Raw genomic sequence first — 15,689 nt, forward strand, 5'->3', positions numbered from 1 at the left:
CCTCAAAATATGCAAAAAGCACAGAAGACGTGAAACCGACCGTACATAAACACTCAAGTTCATCATTCCTAAAGCTGCTAGTGAAATACAGCATATATAAACAAAATGCTCATATATTGCTAAATGTTTCTCCCCCACTGTTCAGATAACCCCTCTAAGATATACTACAAGTTATTAAAATACCAAAATTATTGCAAACATTATATAACAATTGGTATTTTTAGTGCTTGATTTATTCAATTAAAGAAGAAAACCAATGAAATAGAACAGTGACTATGAGTAATGAGCTGCTTCTGTCAGATAAACGCCCAGGCAAAGGGATGGCTTTTAGTCATGTTCCAACTGGGACACATTTATCCAGTGACAATGTTTCATTGCAATTACTTTATTTCTATTTCAATAAAATGATTGATGTGGAGATCAGCATTAAGGTAGACAGACACTGGGACTATAGACTGACAATAGCCCGTTGTGCAATTGTAGGAAAACTTCATTCTGATTGACATACGAGGTCAAACGGGTTTAGTGTCTGGGTTGTGTTTTTCGGGGGGAGAAGAGGGGGTTCGATATTTAAAGTATACTACATATCCAGCATATGTTTTATATTGTTAAACTGGCATTTTAAATAAAGCACTTAAATGTATGTTTTAAATTGTATTGGATATGTAAATAATCTAAAACAAAACTTCTGCAATAACTGCAAAAAAATTTAAAATACATTCAGTTTTCAGGTCAAGTTCTTTTTATGTGTTTCATCTTTTAAATTGTGTGATAAATCAGTTTAATTAGAAAACTTTGAAAACAAAGGCTTAAAGAGTATCGGGGACATCCGATCCATAATTTATCATACACTCTTGTCAGTACTGAACCCTTGTCCCAGTAGGGTGTTAGAGGACAGTGGGAGATTCTAGTTCACATTTATTGTTGGTTCAGAAGGCTCAGCCATTTAACCTTTAGTTGCCAATTTTCACAAAATGGGATTTCTCCAACAAATATAATGGAAAACAAAATGCTATAGCTTTTGCTAAAATGTGAAAAGATAAATGTGTCAATGGAAAAATACAACTCAAATTAATCAATTCAACTTTAAGGAGAAGACTTTTTGTGCACCCCTGTCATGAAATGTAGTACACAAATGACCCGAACTATTCAATATTCTAAAAAAATATATTCTTCATTCCAAAAATTTATTACTTTCCAGCTAATGTTGCTTAGGTACAAACTGAAAAAGCCAAGTAAACCATTAATTAAGGCAGTCTTGGTGCATATGCCATATCACCCAAACATCTAGACTCCTTACCCCCCAAAAAACACTTGCTTCCAAGTTATGAAGAACACACCACCTTTACAATTACACCTGAACACAAAACCTGAACTCTGACAGCTACAGTAGAATTTTCTGAAGAGCTATGTGCCCTGATAAAGCATACCAAGTGCTATTTTTTAAATTGGGAAAGAATTGAGGTCCAAAGTTCTTCTCTAGCTTTCAAGTACAATATAGTACAAAGGAGATTCTTTCTGCACCACTGCTAGCTCCACCAATCTCTTCGAGTTCAATTCAGACTTTCCTTCTGATTTCCTCCCCTATACTTCCACCTCACATCCCTCATCTACCTTTACTCTCCCTCCTACACATACTGTAGCCTCAATCTGATGCTGTTGAGCTGTGGTCTCAGAAGGGGGGTACCAATTTTCAGACAGCCACCTGTTGACATTCTTTAGTGACCCACAGAATCATGAGACTCCTTCCTGTAAATTTCCAAAGGTGGACATTTGTAGAAGGCTCCTTTAAGTGATTCCCTCCTTTCCCATGTGCAATGCCCCAAATCCAAGGATCTTGATCTTGTTGCAACAGAGATACTTTGAATGCTTCTGAGAGACTAATATATATTTTTGAAGGATTTAGCATCTGCCTGAAGTGGAAATCACAATGCAACTTTAACTAAGGAGCTACAAGAGCACCTCCATAATTTTGCATGCATTAAGATGAACAAATCACTGGTGGAGCAATATTTAAAAGGACATCTGGATCAGAAAATTTATGCAATAGAAAGTGACCACATATAAAACATAGCATTATCTAAACATATTCAGCAACTCTATTCTAAACTTCCAGCCATGCTAACGGAGTACCTGTCAAGTTTATCTGAACTGCTAAATAAATTCTCTCACCCTATAAATTATCTTTGAATCTCAAGATTTGTATGGACAAGAAAATGGAAAAGGAGTTTAATAGTAGACTTATCTAAGTACCCATTCAAAATGCTTGAAGTAATCTTGCTTCATATAAGAAATACTGCAGTACTGTGATACCAACCCTGACTGCCTCACACGCAAACAGTCTGCGACATTTGTTCTGAAGTGCTAGCTGACATAGTTTCAGAGTAACTGCACCTGTATCCCCTCCTCTGTTGCCCATTCCAGGAATGCCCAGTCAGATCTCAGGTCTCCTGAAATCACCTGCTCATTGTCCTTCTGACCGGGGGCTTTAAGTCTGCACAGTTTACACTGTGATACTCCCATTAAGTCAGTCTGGCTAAAGGCTTTCTCTCAGAGGGCTATGAACAGCGTATTGACAGTAGTTACAAATTACCATACAAACAAGCACATTTATTCTTAAGGAAAAAACATTACAGATGAAACATAATAAAAACAATGAACAGATTTAAACACATCATCTTTAAATATACCAGGAGTCACCCATCTTATGGGGTCCTAGTGGGAAAAAGTCTTTCCAACCCTTCCACAAGAGTTGGGGCCCGCCTTTGACTGAAGGTCCTGTCCATTTGCTGGAGGAGAAAATTTCAATCCAGCCTTTTTATATCAAAAGCCCTCTTTTGGTCTGTTGGTCTCTGGAAAACCCAGTTTGAACCAGTATATGCAAGCCTCTTCAGGGGGTGGTATCTCTGTGGAGATGTTCACAACATAAGTGATTCACCTTAATCACCTCCTACTATTTTGGGTTCCTGGAAGAGTTGTGGTAACCCCCCCCCCCCACTGCATACAATCCTTGGACCACCATGATACATAAACTTAATAAAATATGGTCCCCAACAATATTACAAAGGATTGCAATATCTGTCACACTAACATCATGAGAGCCAGTCAGTTTGCTCTAATCTAGGTATAACAGTGACTACCTGAATCTCCAAGTTCAACCCCAGATCAATATACCAGTGTGAAACCAGGGATTAGGACAATGCTAGTTCATATAGAACTCATGGGTTCAGCCCCACTCTCGGGCAACACTTAACTTTAATATTTTTTTAAACAAGATGTTACTTTGATAAGGGGAACAGCGGATGGATTGTAGCTTTTTTTAATACCAGAAAAATGAGGGGGAAAATTAAAAGCAACAATTTATAAGAAGTTTCTTGAAATGTATAACAAACTCTTTCAACCTAAACTTCATTAATACGTATATCTTGGGCCATAACTATTAGTGATATACACACTGAACTGGTCTATATCATGACAAGGCACTTAAGCTTGTGCTTAATTTTGAGTATTTGAGTAGCTCCATTGATTTCAGTGTGACTACCAATGTGTTCTATGCACTTCATAGAGAGTTTAGCACCTTGCAAGATCAAGCACCTAATTCAAAAACCTTGACTCTAAATTATTCAAGCTTCTGCATGGGAACTTCCTTCTTCTGTGTGTACATATATAAGTCCATACTCTAAATGTTTATGCGGCTGTCACAGGTTTCTGCACTAAGAGACTTTCCCTCTCCTAAATTGTGCGAGAACTGCAGAAGAGGAACTCAGCTACTGCACATCTCCATCTCTCATACTGATGACTCTAATACAGCTTTATTTTATCTAAAAAGTGTTCCTTTTTTTTCTTTTAAAACATTATTACACTACCAAAGTAGTGAAATGGATATGCAACAGAACAAAGAATCTGGCTTATTAAGTTACATTACTCTGATATGTTAATGATCAGGTGCCTTCAAGACAAATTTCAACTCCACACTTCTTTTCAGTACATGGACTACTGTACAGACGATTATTCATACTAGAGTAATGTTTATTATTAACACAAGTTATTAATAAGAGTAATGTATAGTAGCCTGTAATATATTAAGCTGCAATAGTAGGATGCAGTATGTATTTTTCCTGTTTATTTTTTAAAGGTTCTGAAAAACAAGTAGCTTATCTGTCATAAGTAAGGTTTTGTTTTCTCAGCTCCAGACTAATACGTTTAAAATGCTTAGTTAAAAACCAATTTAATTAGGAAAAATCCACTCTGCTGTCTCTTCAGTTAATTTGCTAAATGAAAAACTAGAAAGCCTTAGTTATAAAACGGTTGTTAAGACAACATTAATGATACTGTTAAAATGGAGGAATTGTGGGTACCAAAACGCAAAAGCTTTCTAAGACAAAATAGTATGTTACTATAACTTATGTATATTACAAAGTGTTGTAACTAATATTGTAACAAATTAAGAAATATTAACATTAATGTTCTGTGGCACCTTATAATTTGGTTTATCTTAGGTTGGTGTTAACATATAAATAGATTGCTATGGAGTTCCTCTAGAATTACATATGACATACATATGAACAATAAAATAATTCATCAGAATTAATGCTATTAAAATAAACCTTAAAGGAAGTAAAAACAATGTTTATAAAATGGCACCCCTTATATCAAGTTTTAAATTAATAGTTCCTTTGGTATTCATTGTAGTAATGCCTAGACCTTTTAAATGTTACTTAACTTCTCTGTTCCTTATGGTGTTACAGAATGTTGATTTTTAAAAGAAAGTAAAAACTAAATCTTTGCATGTTATTTTCATTCCCAGCATGAAACATAAGAATAAAAAAATGTCAAACAGTAAAGGGAGAGGCTTCTGTTGGAATGTCTACTGTAAAACATGCAATAAGGAATTTACCAGATTCTGCTGGGAGAAGTAATAAAATAAACAAGTTACAAAAAAGGCTTAGGAAAAGAAAGGTTATAAACTACTTACCATTCCGCAATTTCAGGATGAAGAATTTTATTGTTCACATTAAATCTAACAAAAAAAACCCAACAACACACCAGAATTAAAAACTAGCAATACTATGAATTGTGGATGCCAGAATTTTTTAAACACAATACTAAAATGCATTTTATATAGTGTCTCATCTGAGCACATGATAACTAGTACAGTTTTAGTTATCAAATAATGTACTACATCATAATTTTTAAAAACGTATTTAGGTTCCCAATCCTGCAAATGCATGTGCTTATCTTCACCCATGTCAGTAGTCCCATTGAAGTCAATGGGATTAATTATATGTATACATTTAAACCCATGTTAAAGCATTTTCAAGATCAGGCTCAGAGGGCATACATGCTATTTGTCCCTATCTAGGAGTGAGGTTTTTTTTATAAATAGATAAAATATAATTTTCCATTTTTATCCCTCAAATACTTTTGACTAAAATTAAAATGGTGAATGTTTCATGTTCATCCCTAAAGTTCTTTAGCAGTTTCAAATCTTGGGGAAATCAAATAATATTTAAACAAACTTGTCAAAGGTGAACTGCACAGAGAAAAAATAAAAAAGGATGTGTCCTCTTTGTGCTTCTCTGTGATGCATAAAGGGAATGTGAAGGTTCCAACTCCCCACAATCACCTCTCAAGACATTGTGGAAGGAGGGGCTCTCTGTTTCCTACATTAGACATTTACATCTTGTCAAAGACTGATAACTGGAGCAGTTGTTGTCATTTCATATTACAAGAGCCAGCAGAGTGAAGGTCGAGACATTAAGCAGGGAGAAGGGATTTTGTTTTTGTTGTTAACACTTCATTTCAATGACTACTAAACATTTTGAATAAAAGGACAATCCCGTGCCATGAGCTCTTCAGTTAGAGTTTGAGAGCTCACAATGAAAATGCCCCGGGATGTCCCACCCCAACAGACCTTTCAGTGAAGCTAGGGAAAACAGACTAGAGGGTCCTCTCACCATTTCTGAAGTATTAAAAAAAAAAAATGCACGCGCACGCCTTTCAGGACTTCTTTATATATACCATAAGGCACCAAAAAAGTACAAACCAAATTTTTAAGGGATTAGTTCATTTAAATGTCTGGGGGTTCAGATGGCAGAGCAATAACCTATCAATCTATGAATACAACAAACAAAAGTATTTCTACATGTGCTCATGAACCGATACAATCTAAAAATGTGAGGGTCAGGGGCTTTCCTACTTCAAGAGCATGAGACAGAAAATGCCAACTTATCTCAGACTTCAACAAATACAACTACATGTTGCACCATATTCAATATTAAGGGTCTTCATTAAGGGTCTTCTAGATCACCCCCACAACATGAAAACCACAATTCAGCATTCTGCATCATTATGGAAAACAACTGGTCACTTGGAAACATGAGAGAGTCTAGTTTTATTTTCTTCAAGAACAACATCTGAACATCATCCCAGTAACTGCTGTTAAAGTAGTTCTATACAGAAGTAATCATAGGACGCAAGAGCCAGTTAAACACAAATGTACACAGAGAAAAACTGATGAACAAGATAATAAAGTTAATATAGAGAGGTTCAATGAACAAAAGATTGAATTCCATCTCTGGCTGAAGAGTATTCCACCATGCCCCTAAAGAGAGATTAAAGGAAACAAGATATGAAAGGATATAAGCTGCATATGACATAAGTGACATCAATACAACAAATGAAATGCAAACTCAGAGCAGACTGATGAAGAAAAATAGCACAAAGAGATATTGTAACAAGGCAGAAAGTTGCACTAGCAGCTCTATTTAAACTTTCATAGACAAATACAGCGTTGTAGCCATGTTGGTCCCAGGATATTATAGAGACAAGGTGGGTGAAGTAATATCTTTTATTGGATCAATTTCTGTTCATGAAAGAGACAAACTTTTGAGCTACACAGAGATCTTCTTCAGGTTTGGCCCCAGCTTGTCTCTCTCACCAACGGAAGTTGGTCCAAAAAAAGATATTACCTCACCCACCTTTGTCTCTCTAATGGACAAGTACAAAACAGCCAATGACATGAGTAGGAAAAAAAAGCCCAATTTCTGAGGGAAAAGGCTAAGAGACCATAAAGGACAGGGAAGGCAAGCACCTAGGAAAGAAGAAAATATACATCTAGTCAGCCAACATACTGGCTCTCCTGTGAATCGGAGGTTGTCTTATATATAACCATAACAAAAGATACAAGGATGCAAAATTACTCAAACCAACCAAACAAGAGATCAAACTCAAAAAAGGCAGCCAAATGCAAAGGACTGAATGAAACAAAAAGAAATATAAGCCTCTTTCAGAAGATCTACTTAGGACTGAGAGAACAAAAAAGCCAGAGGCAGATGAGTCACTAAATAGATTTGTAGGAGTCACTACCTTTGTAGAGAAGAGGACCTATTCCAGAGCATTACGTTGAGGCAACTGCCTAAGATATGGCACCTAAATACCAGCTGTGGTCAGCAGGCACGTGGGAAAAGCCAGAAAACAGAGGAATGGCATGAATAAGGGACCAGAGGTCACAGTCAGGACTTCAGTTTTATCTCTCATCTGAGGTCTGGTCTACACTACAGACCTATATTGGTATAACTACGTCACTCAGGGGTGTGAAAAATCCACACTCCTGAGCAACAGTAGTTATATCAACCAAACCATCCCCCCTTATTTCCCCTATCTCCCCCATCCCCATGTAGACAGCGCTATGGTGGCAAGAGAGCTTATCCCACCAACATAGCTATCGCCTCTGGAGGAGGCAGATTAACTACGCCAACGAGAGAGCTCTCTCCCATCGGCGTAGAGCATCTTCATTAAAGTGCTACAACACAGCTGCAGCGTTTTAAGTGTAGACATGACCTGAAAGATAGCGTTGCAGATACCACAATGATAGGTACAGGATAGCAGCTTAGAACACAATGGTGGGGAATTGGCTCAATCATAGGGAACAGCACCATCTATTCTACACAGTTCATCCTTGGAAATCTATCAGCTAAGAACTGACCTGGCTTAATCCTTTGTTAATGCTGACAGGCTCACAACACAAGCAATACGGCTGCAGGCTATCCCTACTTATGACTGCAAGGGCGCCTGTACTAATTACTCAAATTATACTTCACTTTAATTAGCAATAAGGGAGCTGAACAAACTACACTGTAAAGGTACTTCCCTAAGGGGAAGAACATGTAGTCATTAATATGGATGCACAAATAGCAGAGAAGCAAAATTATTTTATATAAAGTATTACATAAATATTCCAGTTTATTCTTCTAAAAAGTTTAGATTATACTTGATAGCAAACAATTATACTCTAAAAAAATGAACCCCCGGCTGTCCTTCTGCTAAGAGGATCATATAAACCAATCCAATTTTAAATCTCACTGCAATTTGCAAATTGACAACACTTGGAAAATCTGACACATGGACTGGAGGGAGAAGGAAAACTGACATTTTGCTATGGCTATACAATCTGTAACATGTGTTAATATCCCCAATTAATCAACACAGCTAAGATATATTATATTTAACTGCATGTTCAAACAGAATTAATTTTGTGCCCAGTTCTTTAATAAACATGGCAATTTCATGCATTTCCAAAAAGTCAGTCTATGTATCCTGAATAAGCAGCCACTGTAAATGCTTTTCCTGCTTACAAAATACGCTGATCAGAAACTCTTCATACATGTATAATAAAAAAAAAACTATAGAAATCTTACACTTGTCAGCGTATCAATTAAAGACACAAGACCAAATCTCCCTCCCTCTATTATGAAATGTCAAACCCTTCCTGAAAATGTACTAGGCCTGCATCAGAGAGAGGAACCTTGCAGAGTAATCTAAAGGTCAGTCTTGCTCTGTCAGACCAACAGGTGATATTCTGAAAGCACCAAACATTCCAACAATTTTTAAGGAGATGTCTGAATCTCTTACATCAAACAATTTTGAAAAAAAAAAATCACACTTCAATATGTCTTGTAAGTAAAAAAGATTAATTCAATGCCTTTTTAAGTTAAATCACAGTACTGTAGTTTGTATGAATATAATCTGATGTTTGAACTGTATTATTTTATAGTGCTTATACTCAAGATAAGAAAGCATTTTACAAGCATTATGTTTCATTACAGTCATGTGAGGCAGGTAAATCACTGTGCCTATTTTACAGATGGGAAAACAGGCAGAGGCTATGTTACCTGTCCAAGGTTGAAGATCAAGTAAGTTTCGGAAGCATGAACAGGAACCAGGTTTCCTAAGCAGTCTCCTACTGTAAACAATTTAAAAAACACTTTTCTCCCTATGATACCGCACATGAGTATTCATTAGTGAACAGAAACATTTACAAAGACAAACAATTCTGTACTTTTACAAGTTGCAGCTAACATACCAACTGCTTTTTAGTTCTTCAAAATGTACAGTCTGAAGTTAAACAGGAGAACAAGTGATGGCTATACTATAGGAAATGGTAATGTGAATCATTATTAGAGGCTCATTTCTGCAGATACATAAAAGTGAACTTGCTCATCAGTGGCAGGACAAAGGCAATCTAAGGTTGGCCTTTCGGCCAACGTAGAAATAACCCAGGGATCAAAATGGAGACAAGGTAATTGCTCTGAAGCGGGAAATTAATAAAATAGCTAAGATAATTAATGTTCAAGGAGACATTCCAAACGTTGAAAAAGTGATGCAAGGAAGAAACATTATTAGGACAAGTAAGAGGCAGCTTCTGTCAGGAGCAGATGAACATCCTGAAAATAGAGAGCAAGATTTAACTGCTTTACGAAGTGATATTATTTCTAATATTATCCATAGCAAAAACACACTGGAGCACAGCAAACATGGAAGACAACAGACAAATGGAACTAAGTAAAACAAGAAGGGGTCCTGAAAAGCAAATTCATCTTCACCAGGTCTCTAAAATATTGAGACAATCAAGAATATGGGAACAACATACATCTTCATAAATAGCCCAGAAAGTCTAGATAACCTATGAATAGCAAGAGCTAAAAAGACTGCATACTATTTATGTGAGGGAGAGTATAGGTTCTGTCAAACAGTCCAGCTCGAGTCATATTTAAAGACATCACAATTCATGTAAACATATAGGCAAGCATTTTAATAAAGCAAAGAGTTGGAGAAATAAGAACTTGGGTAAAAAATTAAAGGCGTTTCAAGTTTATTACAAAAGAAATCAAAGTAATGCACAGAAATATTTTTTACAGTTACAAGAAATTACAAATAGAGCAGATTTCATTTGGAAGCTCGTTTTCCCCACAGTTCAATTAGTTAGCAGCACTTAATAGCAAGACTGTCTATTGTGGTCAAAGAAATTAAGCAACTTGTATGGACAGAACTGACAGTCTCTTGAGAAGATACAACTACAAATTAGGGAGATAAAGGGAAAAAGTACAATGCCAAGTGGTTTAAGAGCTGAGGGCATGAAATCTGTCAAAAGAGGCGAGATGCAGTAAATCTCCAGCATATTCAACAAAAATCAGTGAATAATCTTTTATATGGGGTGGGGAGGAATGAGGGAGAGAGTCTGAAAAGCATTACTCACATCTGTCAGAAGCAATAAAAAAAGTATCTTTGTGCCTATGGTTGTAGAAGAAGGAGTTTAATCGGAGTTCTCAAACAGAGAGAGCTGCCTACCAAATAGCTAGAAGTCTCTCCTGAAAAGGTACAGATGTTGTCCTATGGAAGTAAACCGGGGATGTAATTACCATAAGCAGGGAAGGCAGTGATAAACAATTATTTAGACCCCTTGAGTGCCCCAGGACACACACTATGCAAAGAGTAAAAGGATACAAGCCATACGCCAAATGGGGTAGATTCCTACTTCAATATAGACTAGTAATGGAATGTTTCTGGAGCACTACTCAGTAGTAGCAACTCCACACAGTTATACACACTGCAACAGAAAGCAACCTTTCATTACCTCAGACAGATAAGGAATCCTATTGCTTCAAAACAGCCTGGGTATGGTATTCCTGGGAAGAATTGCCTTGAGGTCTAAGACTTTTTAAATTATACATATATAGAGAGGTCTCTAGTTCCTATCTCAGACACATCACTCCACCTAATTGTACAGAGTCCACATACTCTTGGAGAACATACAGTACAAGATCAGCTCTAGTAGAAAGTTTGCTTATTTTGGCCTCTGGATTAGAGCAGGCCTGAAGTAACTTAGCATAGCAACAAGATTTTGATTATACACAGAAACAAAGTATTCATAAGAGACCTTCTGTGACCTGTCAGCCCTGTGTTCTCAGGGAACCAGGGTGCAGTATCAAGCCTGTCTGACTCACAAAGACCCGCCGCAGCCTCTGCTTGAACCAAAACCGATCAGAAGACTTACAAAAAGCAATGAAAAGGCAGTGTGAGACACACCTAAACCCGTCCGGACAAGGGTGACAGGATTAAGGCAACTCCCCTAGCCTCATTTGCATCGGAGATGGGACAGGGAGTCATCTCCATTAGCATACAGAATGGAGAACAGAGATTCCAAGGCAAGAACTGCACTGAACTCTGGGACCAGAAAAGCAGGGAAGCATTGCATGATGGGGGATCTCTGCTCCAGATGTTAATGAACCCATGCCTGCACACACCCAGTTCAGTAGTTATCAGACCAATTTTCATCATAAATCCTTTATTGGTATCCAAAATTGCATTGTCAGCTCCCACGAAGGAACACTGCCCATAGCCAGGAATGATCAGTTCCTATTGTCTGAACAAAACAACTCTGGTATACCCTTGAGCCAGCAGTTTACCCATAAACAAATCTAGTGTTCTCCCTTGAACCACTGTTGTTTCCCTACAAAAAAAACCTACCCACGCTCAAGTAAGCGTTCTGATGCCTGGATCCAAATCTGTATCAGTTCCACTGGGACTACTACTTCTCCTGACTGATCGTGCTGGGGGCCCTGCCTGTCTACAGCACTCCAGACCCTCAGTTTCCACCATCACCTGGGAACCCCAACCGATTCAAGCTTCACAGTGTGGTGAGAACCCAACTCTCTCTCTGTTTTTCTTTCTACTCTAGGTATACCTTTCTAACCCTGACTTGTGTGATCGGGTGTAGTTTTCTAAACCTGACTTTTGTAATCAAATTTAAGCTAGATTTAATATTGTAACTGTTTTGTTTGTTTGGCTCTCCTTGTGTGGTTATTACCTGGCAATAAATAACTTTTGTGATTAAGCTGGTTGCTTCCCTCCCTCCCTTTCATGTTTTGGCTTCCCCATTTGCTCTGCAGCAATGCTCCTCTTACCTAAGCTAAAGATCCCAGTAGCATCCAAAAATCCTGTGGGGTTTGTTCATCAAGTGGGTTACTACCAGAACAATTGTACCATGAAAGTGGGGCTAGGGATGTGCTGAACCTGTGGCATAGGAGGATGGCAGCCTGAAGTACTGCTCGACCCAGCCTGCTCAGGCGTACTCTATTCTGATGCAGTGCCCGTGGCACAGGAGGGTGGCAGCTTGGAGGTGCTGCTCGACCCAGCCTGCTGAGTCCAGGGACATATAAGGGGTCAGCTTGGGAGTGCTGATTGACCCCGTCTGCTCAGATGTGCTCTGTTTATACATGTGTATGTTCATCTGATTCTGGGGCTGGAGGATCCCAGCCCGGTGGAACCTAGGTCCTGCAGGATAGCTCCATTGGGAGGGAACTTGCAGAAGGGAGAGGTAGCGCTCCGTATGAAAACACAAGTGATACAAGCAGTACATTGATAGAATTACAGAAACCCCCACCCCAGAAGAGTAACCCTAACAAATGAGAGTATCCCAAAGTAACGGGCAAATCTGGTAACACTTCTTCATAATGTTATTAATTCTAGAAGACAGTACCCCAAGTATGTATTCTGTTTTGACGGGAAAAAATTGGAAGGAGCTTAATTTTGTGCTCACAAGATTGCATGTATATTATCTGCATGAGCAAACCCTCACTTTATTTTATTGGGGGAGGGGAGGTTGGGGCAAATTGTTTTCTAACCTGCATACAAGCAAATGCATGCCCAATATTCCATTTACATATGTAAATGTAGGATTTACACACCCAAGTTAGGCAACAGCAAGTGGACATGTATTTTTACACACATGCAGTTTAGAAAACAAGACTGTCAGAAGCTAGTTTGAGGATTGGTAAAAATGTAGTCCCTGCCATTTGCTTTCTGTGAAGAATGTGTGAACTTTCCAAACCTAACTCTGAAGTATAACAGATGAAAAACCCGACACCTTGCGTGTTAACCATGAGCACATATAAAAAAATAAAATAAAACGTGTCATGGAGAAAACTGAAAACATACGAGGCGTTTAGTGTATATAGCTTATACAGCCAAAATAAATAAATGGAGTTAATAAGGAACAAGACAAGATACATATAGAATGTGTTAGGGAAATTCTCAAGGAGTCACTGTTTGGAGAGTTAAGATAAAAGAGAAATGAGTGTTGCAACAGCTTTCTCCACTCTCTACCAGTTTTTATATTACTATTATTTTGGGACAGGGTATATATTTATAAGACTACTGGCATCTACAAATAATTGTATTGGTATAGCAAGAAAGATAGTATGGTAAGGAATTAGAACCTCCTGTTATATTATCCGATGACCTACAATACATCCTAATTATAACTGATTAAAATCTAGGGTGCTTTTTAAATTAATATATTGATTTGTATGTAGTGTAGTAAGACAGCAGGTCATATCTGCAGGTTTTCTTAAAGGAACCCTCCATGCTGTTTTACCTTTTATGTAGTTAACAAATGAGCTGAAAACACTTTATCTGGGTCTACCATCATGCAGATTTACTAAGTTTACAGAAGATACCTGTGAAGCTATTTAACACAGAACTGCAGTGGTAAGCTAAAGAACATATTCTGCTAAATCACCAAATTTGGAAGAGAGTTATGATAGTTTATAGCACTTAGTTTATACTATTACAGGCCTAATGCCCAGGAAGTAGAGTTGGTCAAAACTCAGAATTTCCTCACTGTGGGAAATTTCAGCATTTTAATGTTTGGTTTTGTTCCAATTTGCAATTAAAAGATATTGTATTTCAAATTTTCCAGCAAAATGGAAATCTGTAAAATGGGTGTTTCTAAAACATCTACATACAGTGTTTTCCAAAATGAAATAGAGTCCCTAGGACTCCAGTAGCTGCTGGCTGAAACGGGTATGATTCTTGTCAGTTTCACTCACAGTTGCTATTCTGTGGTGGGCATCTGTAACATTGATAAGAATCATATCAATTTCAGTCAGCAGATGCCTGGACTTCCAGGGTCTACAGCTCTAGGGCAGCCCTCTCACGAAAATCCCCTGGGCCCAGAAAACCCAAGGCTTCCAGACTCCAGGGCCAGCTGCCCTGCTGCCATGGACCCCTGGAACCCCTCTGAGTTGGGGCTCTCAGGCCTTCCAGGATCCCTGCTGTGGAACTGGGAGACTAGACATAGAGCTGCCAGGCTCCCAGGGCAGCGGATTCTCTGGGCTTCCTGAGTCTCAGGGGAGGTGGCTTGGTAGGCTGCAGGAATCAGGCAGTTCGGAGAACCAGCTGCCCCAGAAATCTGGAAACCCTGGGATCCCTTGACCCTCTAGCAGTCCACATGGTGGGACTGCCCTGCAGCTACAGATGTTAGTTGCCTGTCCTAGGACTTCCAGGTCTGCAGCAGGGAGCCTAGAAACACTGATTGTCCCCAGGATTTCCAGGCTTCCTTCTGAGGAGCTGGGTAACTAGACACTGAGAACCCCCAAATCTGCCAGGCTCCCAGACTAGCTGGTTCCGCAGGCTGCAGGAAATCAGGCAGCCCAAGGAGCCAGCTGGTCCAGGAATCTGCAAGCTCTGGGATTCTGAGTTCTGGGGCAGTCTGCATGGTGGAGCTGCCCCAGAACCATGGCAGGCTGCCTAAGAACCAGGCAAGTGAACTGGCAGGAAACCAGGCAGGCTTCCAATGGGTGGCTTTCATCTGAAGATTCAACAAAAGCGAAATTTCCATGAATTGTTCACTTTCAACTAACTGGTCTGTTCTGATGGAAAAGCATTCTATCGGAAAATTTCCAACAGTTCTAACAGGAAGGAACTTGTATAGGATTAAAACAAGAGACAAGGCCAAAATTACTACTGTAATTGCTTTCTTCAGAAATTTGTGAGCGGACTGAAGAAACAGTTATAAAAAGTAATATACTGAAGTTCAGGTCTAGAGTACTTCAACAATAAAAGAGCCATACTCCTAACGGTTAAGAAATTGTGCAGCTACTTTATAGATTTATAGGCATGTAAGAGAAGAGACACGGCTCTTTTAGCTGGCTGTTTCACAGTTTAAGACACAAGCACTGTTGGTATTTTTTTTTCCATCCAGTATCTTAAATGTGACATATTTCTAAAAAAAGGGAGATAGATGCATCTTTACATGCGGAATGCCTCCAACGTAAATGATGTATGGAACATTTAGTAGAGATGTCACTCCACACCTCCTGTCTATTTTGGTGTAAGCTTCATGAGTTTTGGAAGGGGGAAAAAAAAAAATCACTCCCCCAACTTTAGCTGTCACAACCCAATTTGGACCACCATGTTACATCACAGCTACTATAACATTTATTTGAATTAATCTATAGAGGAATACAGGTCACATAAAAGAAATATTTGTATATATTACATACGTTACATTTTATAGTTTCCCACACAAAAGATCTAGAAGTTATTTAAAATAAACATGATCTCCA

The 15,689-nt window shown here is 38.4% G+C and overlaps 1 protein-coding gene across 1 annotated transcript in view; it reads right to left on the reverse strand.

The window, feature by feature from the left end:
• Positions 1-15,689, reverse strand: part of PEPD (peptidase D) — a 227,580-nt gene that overhangs the window by 166,703 nt on the left and 45,188 nt on the right. The window contains exon 7 of the mRNA XM_074969165.1: positions 4,976-5,020. Coding sequence (XP_074825266.1) covers positions 4,976-5,020 — 45 coding nt within the window. The remainder of the gene's footprint in view (positions 1-4,975; positions 5,021-15,689) is intronic.

Source organism: Natator depressus, chromosome 12 (genome assembly GCF_965152275.1).
Source record: "Natator depressus isolate rNatDep1 chromosome 12, rNatDep2.hap1, whole genome shotgun sequence".
In the NCBI taxonomy this organism is placed as follows: Eukaryota; Metazoa; Chordata; order Testudines; family Cheloniidae; genus Natator; species Natator depressus.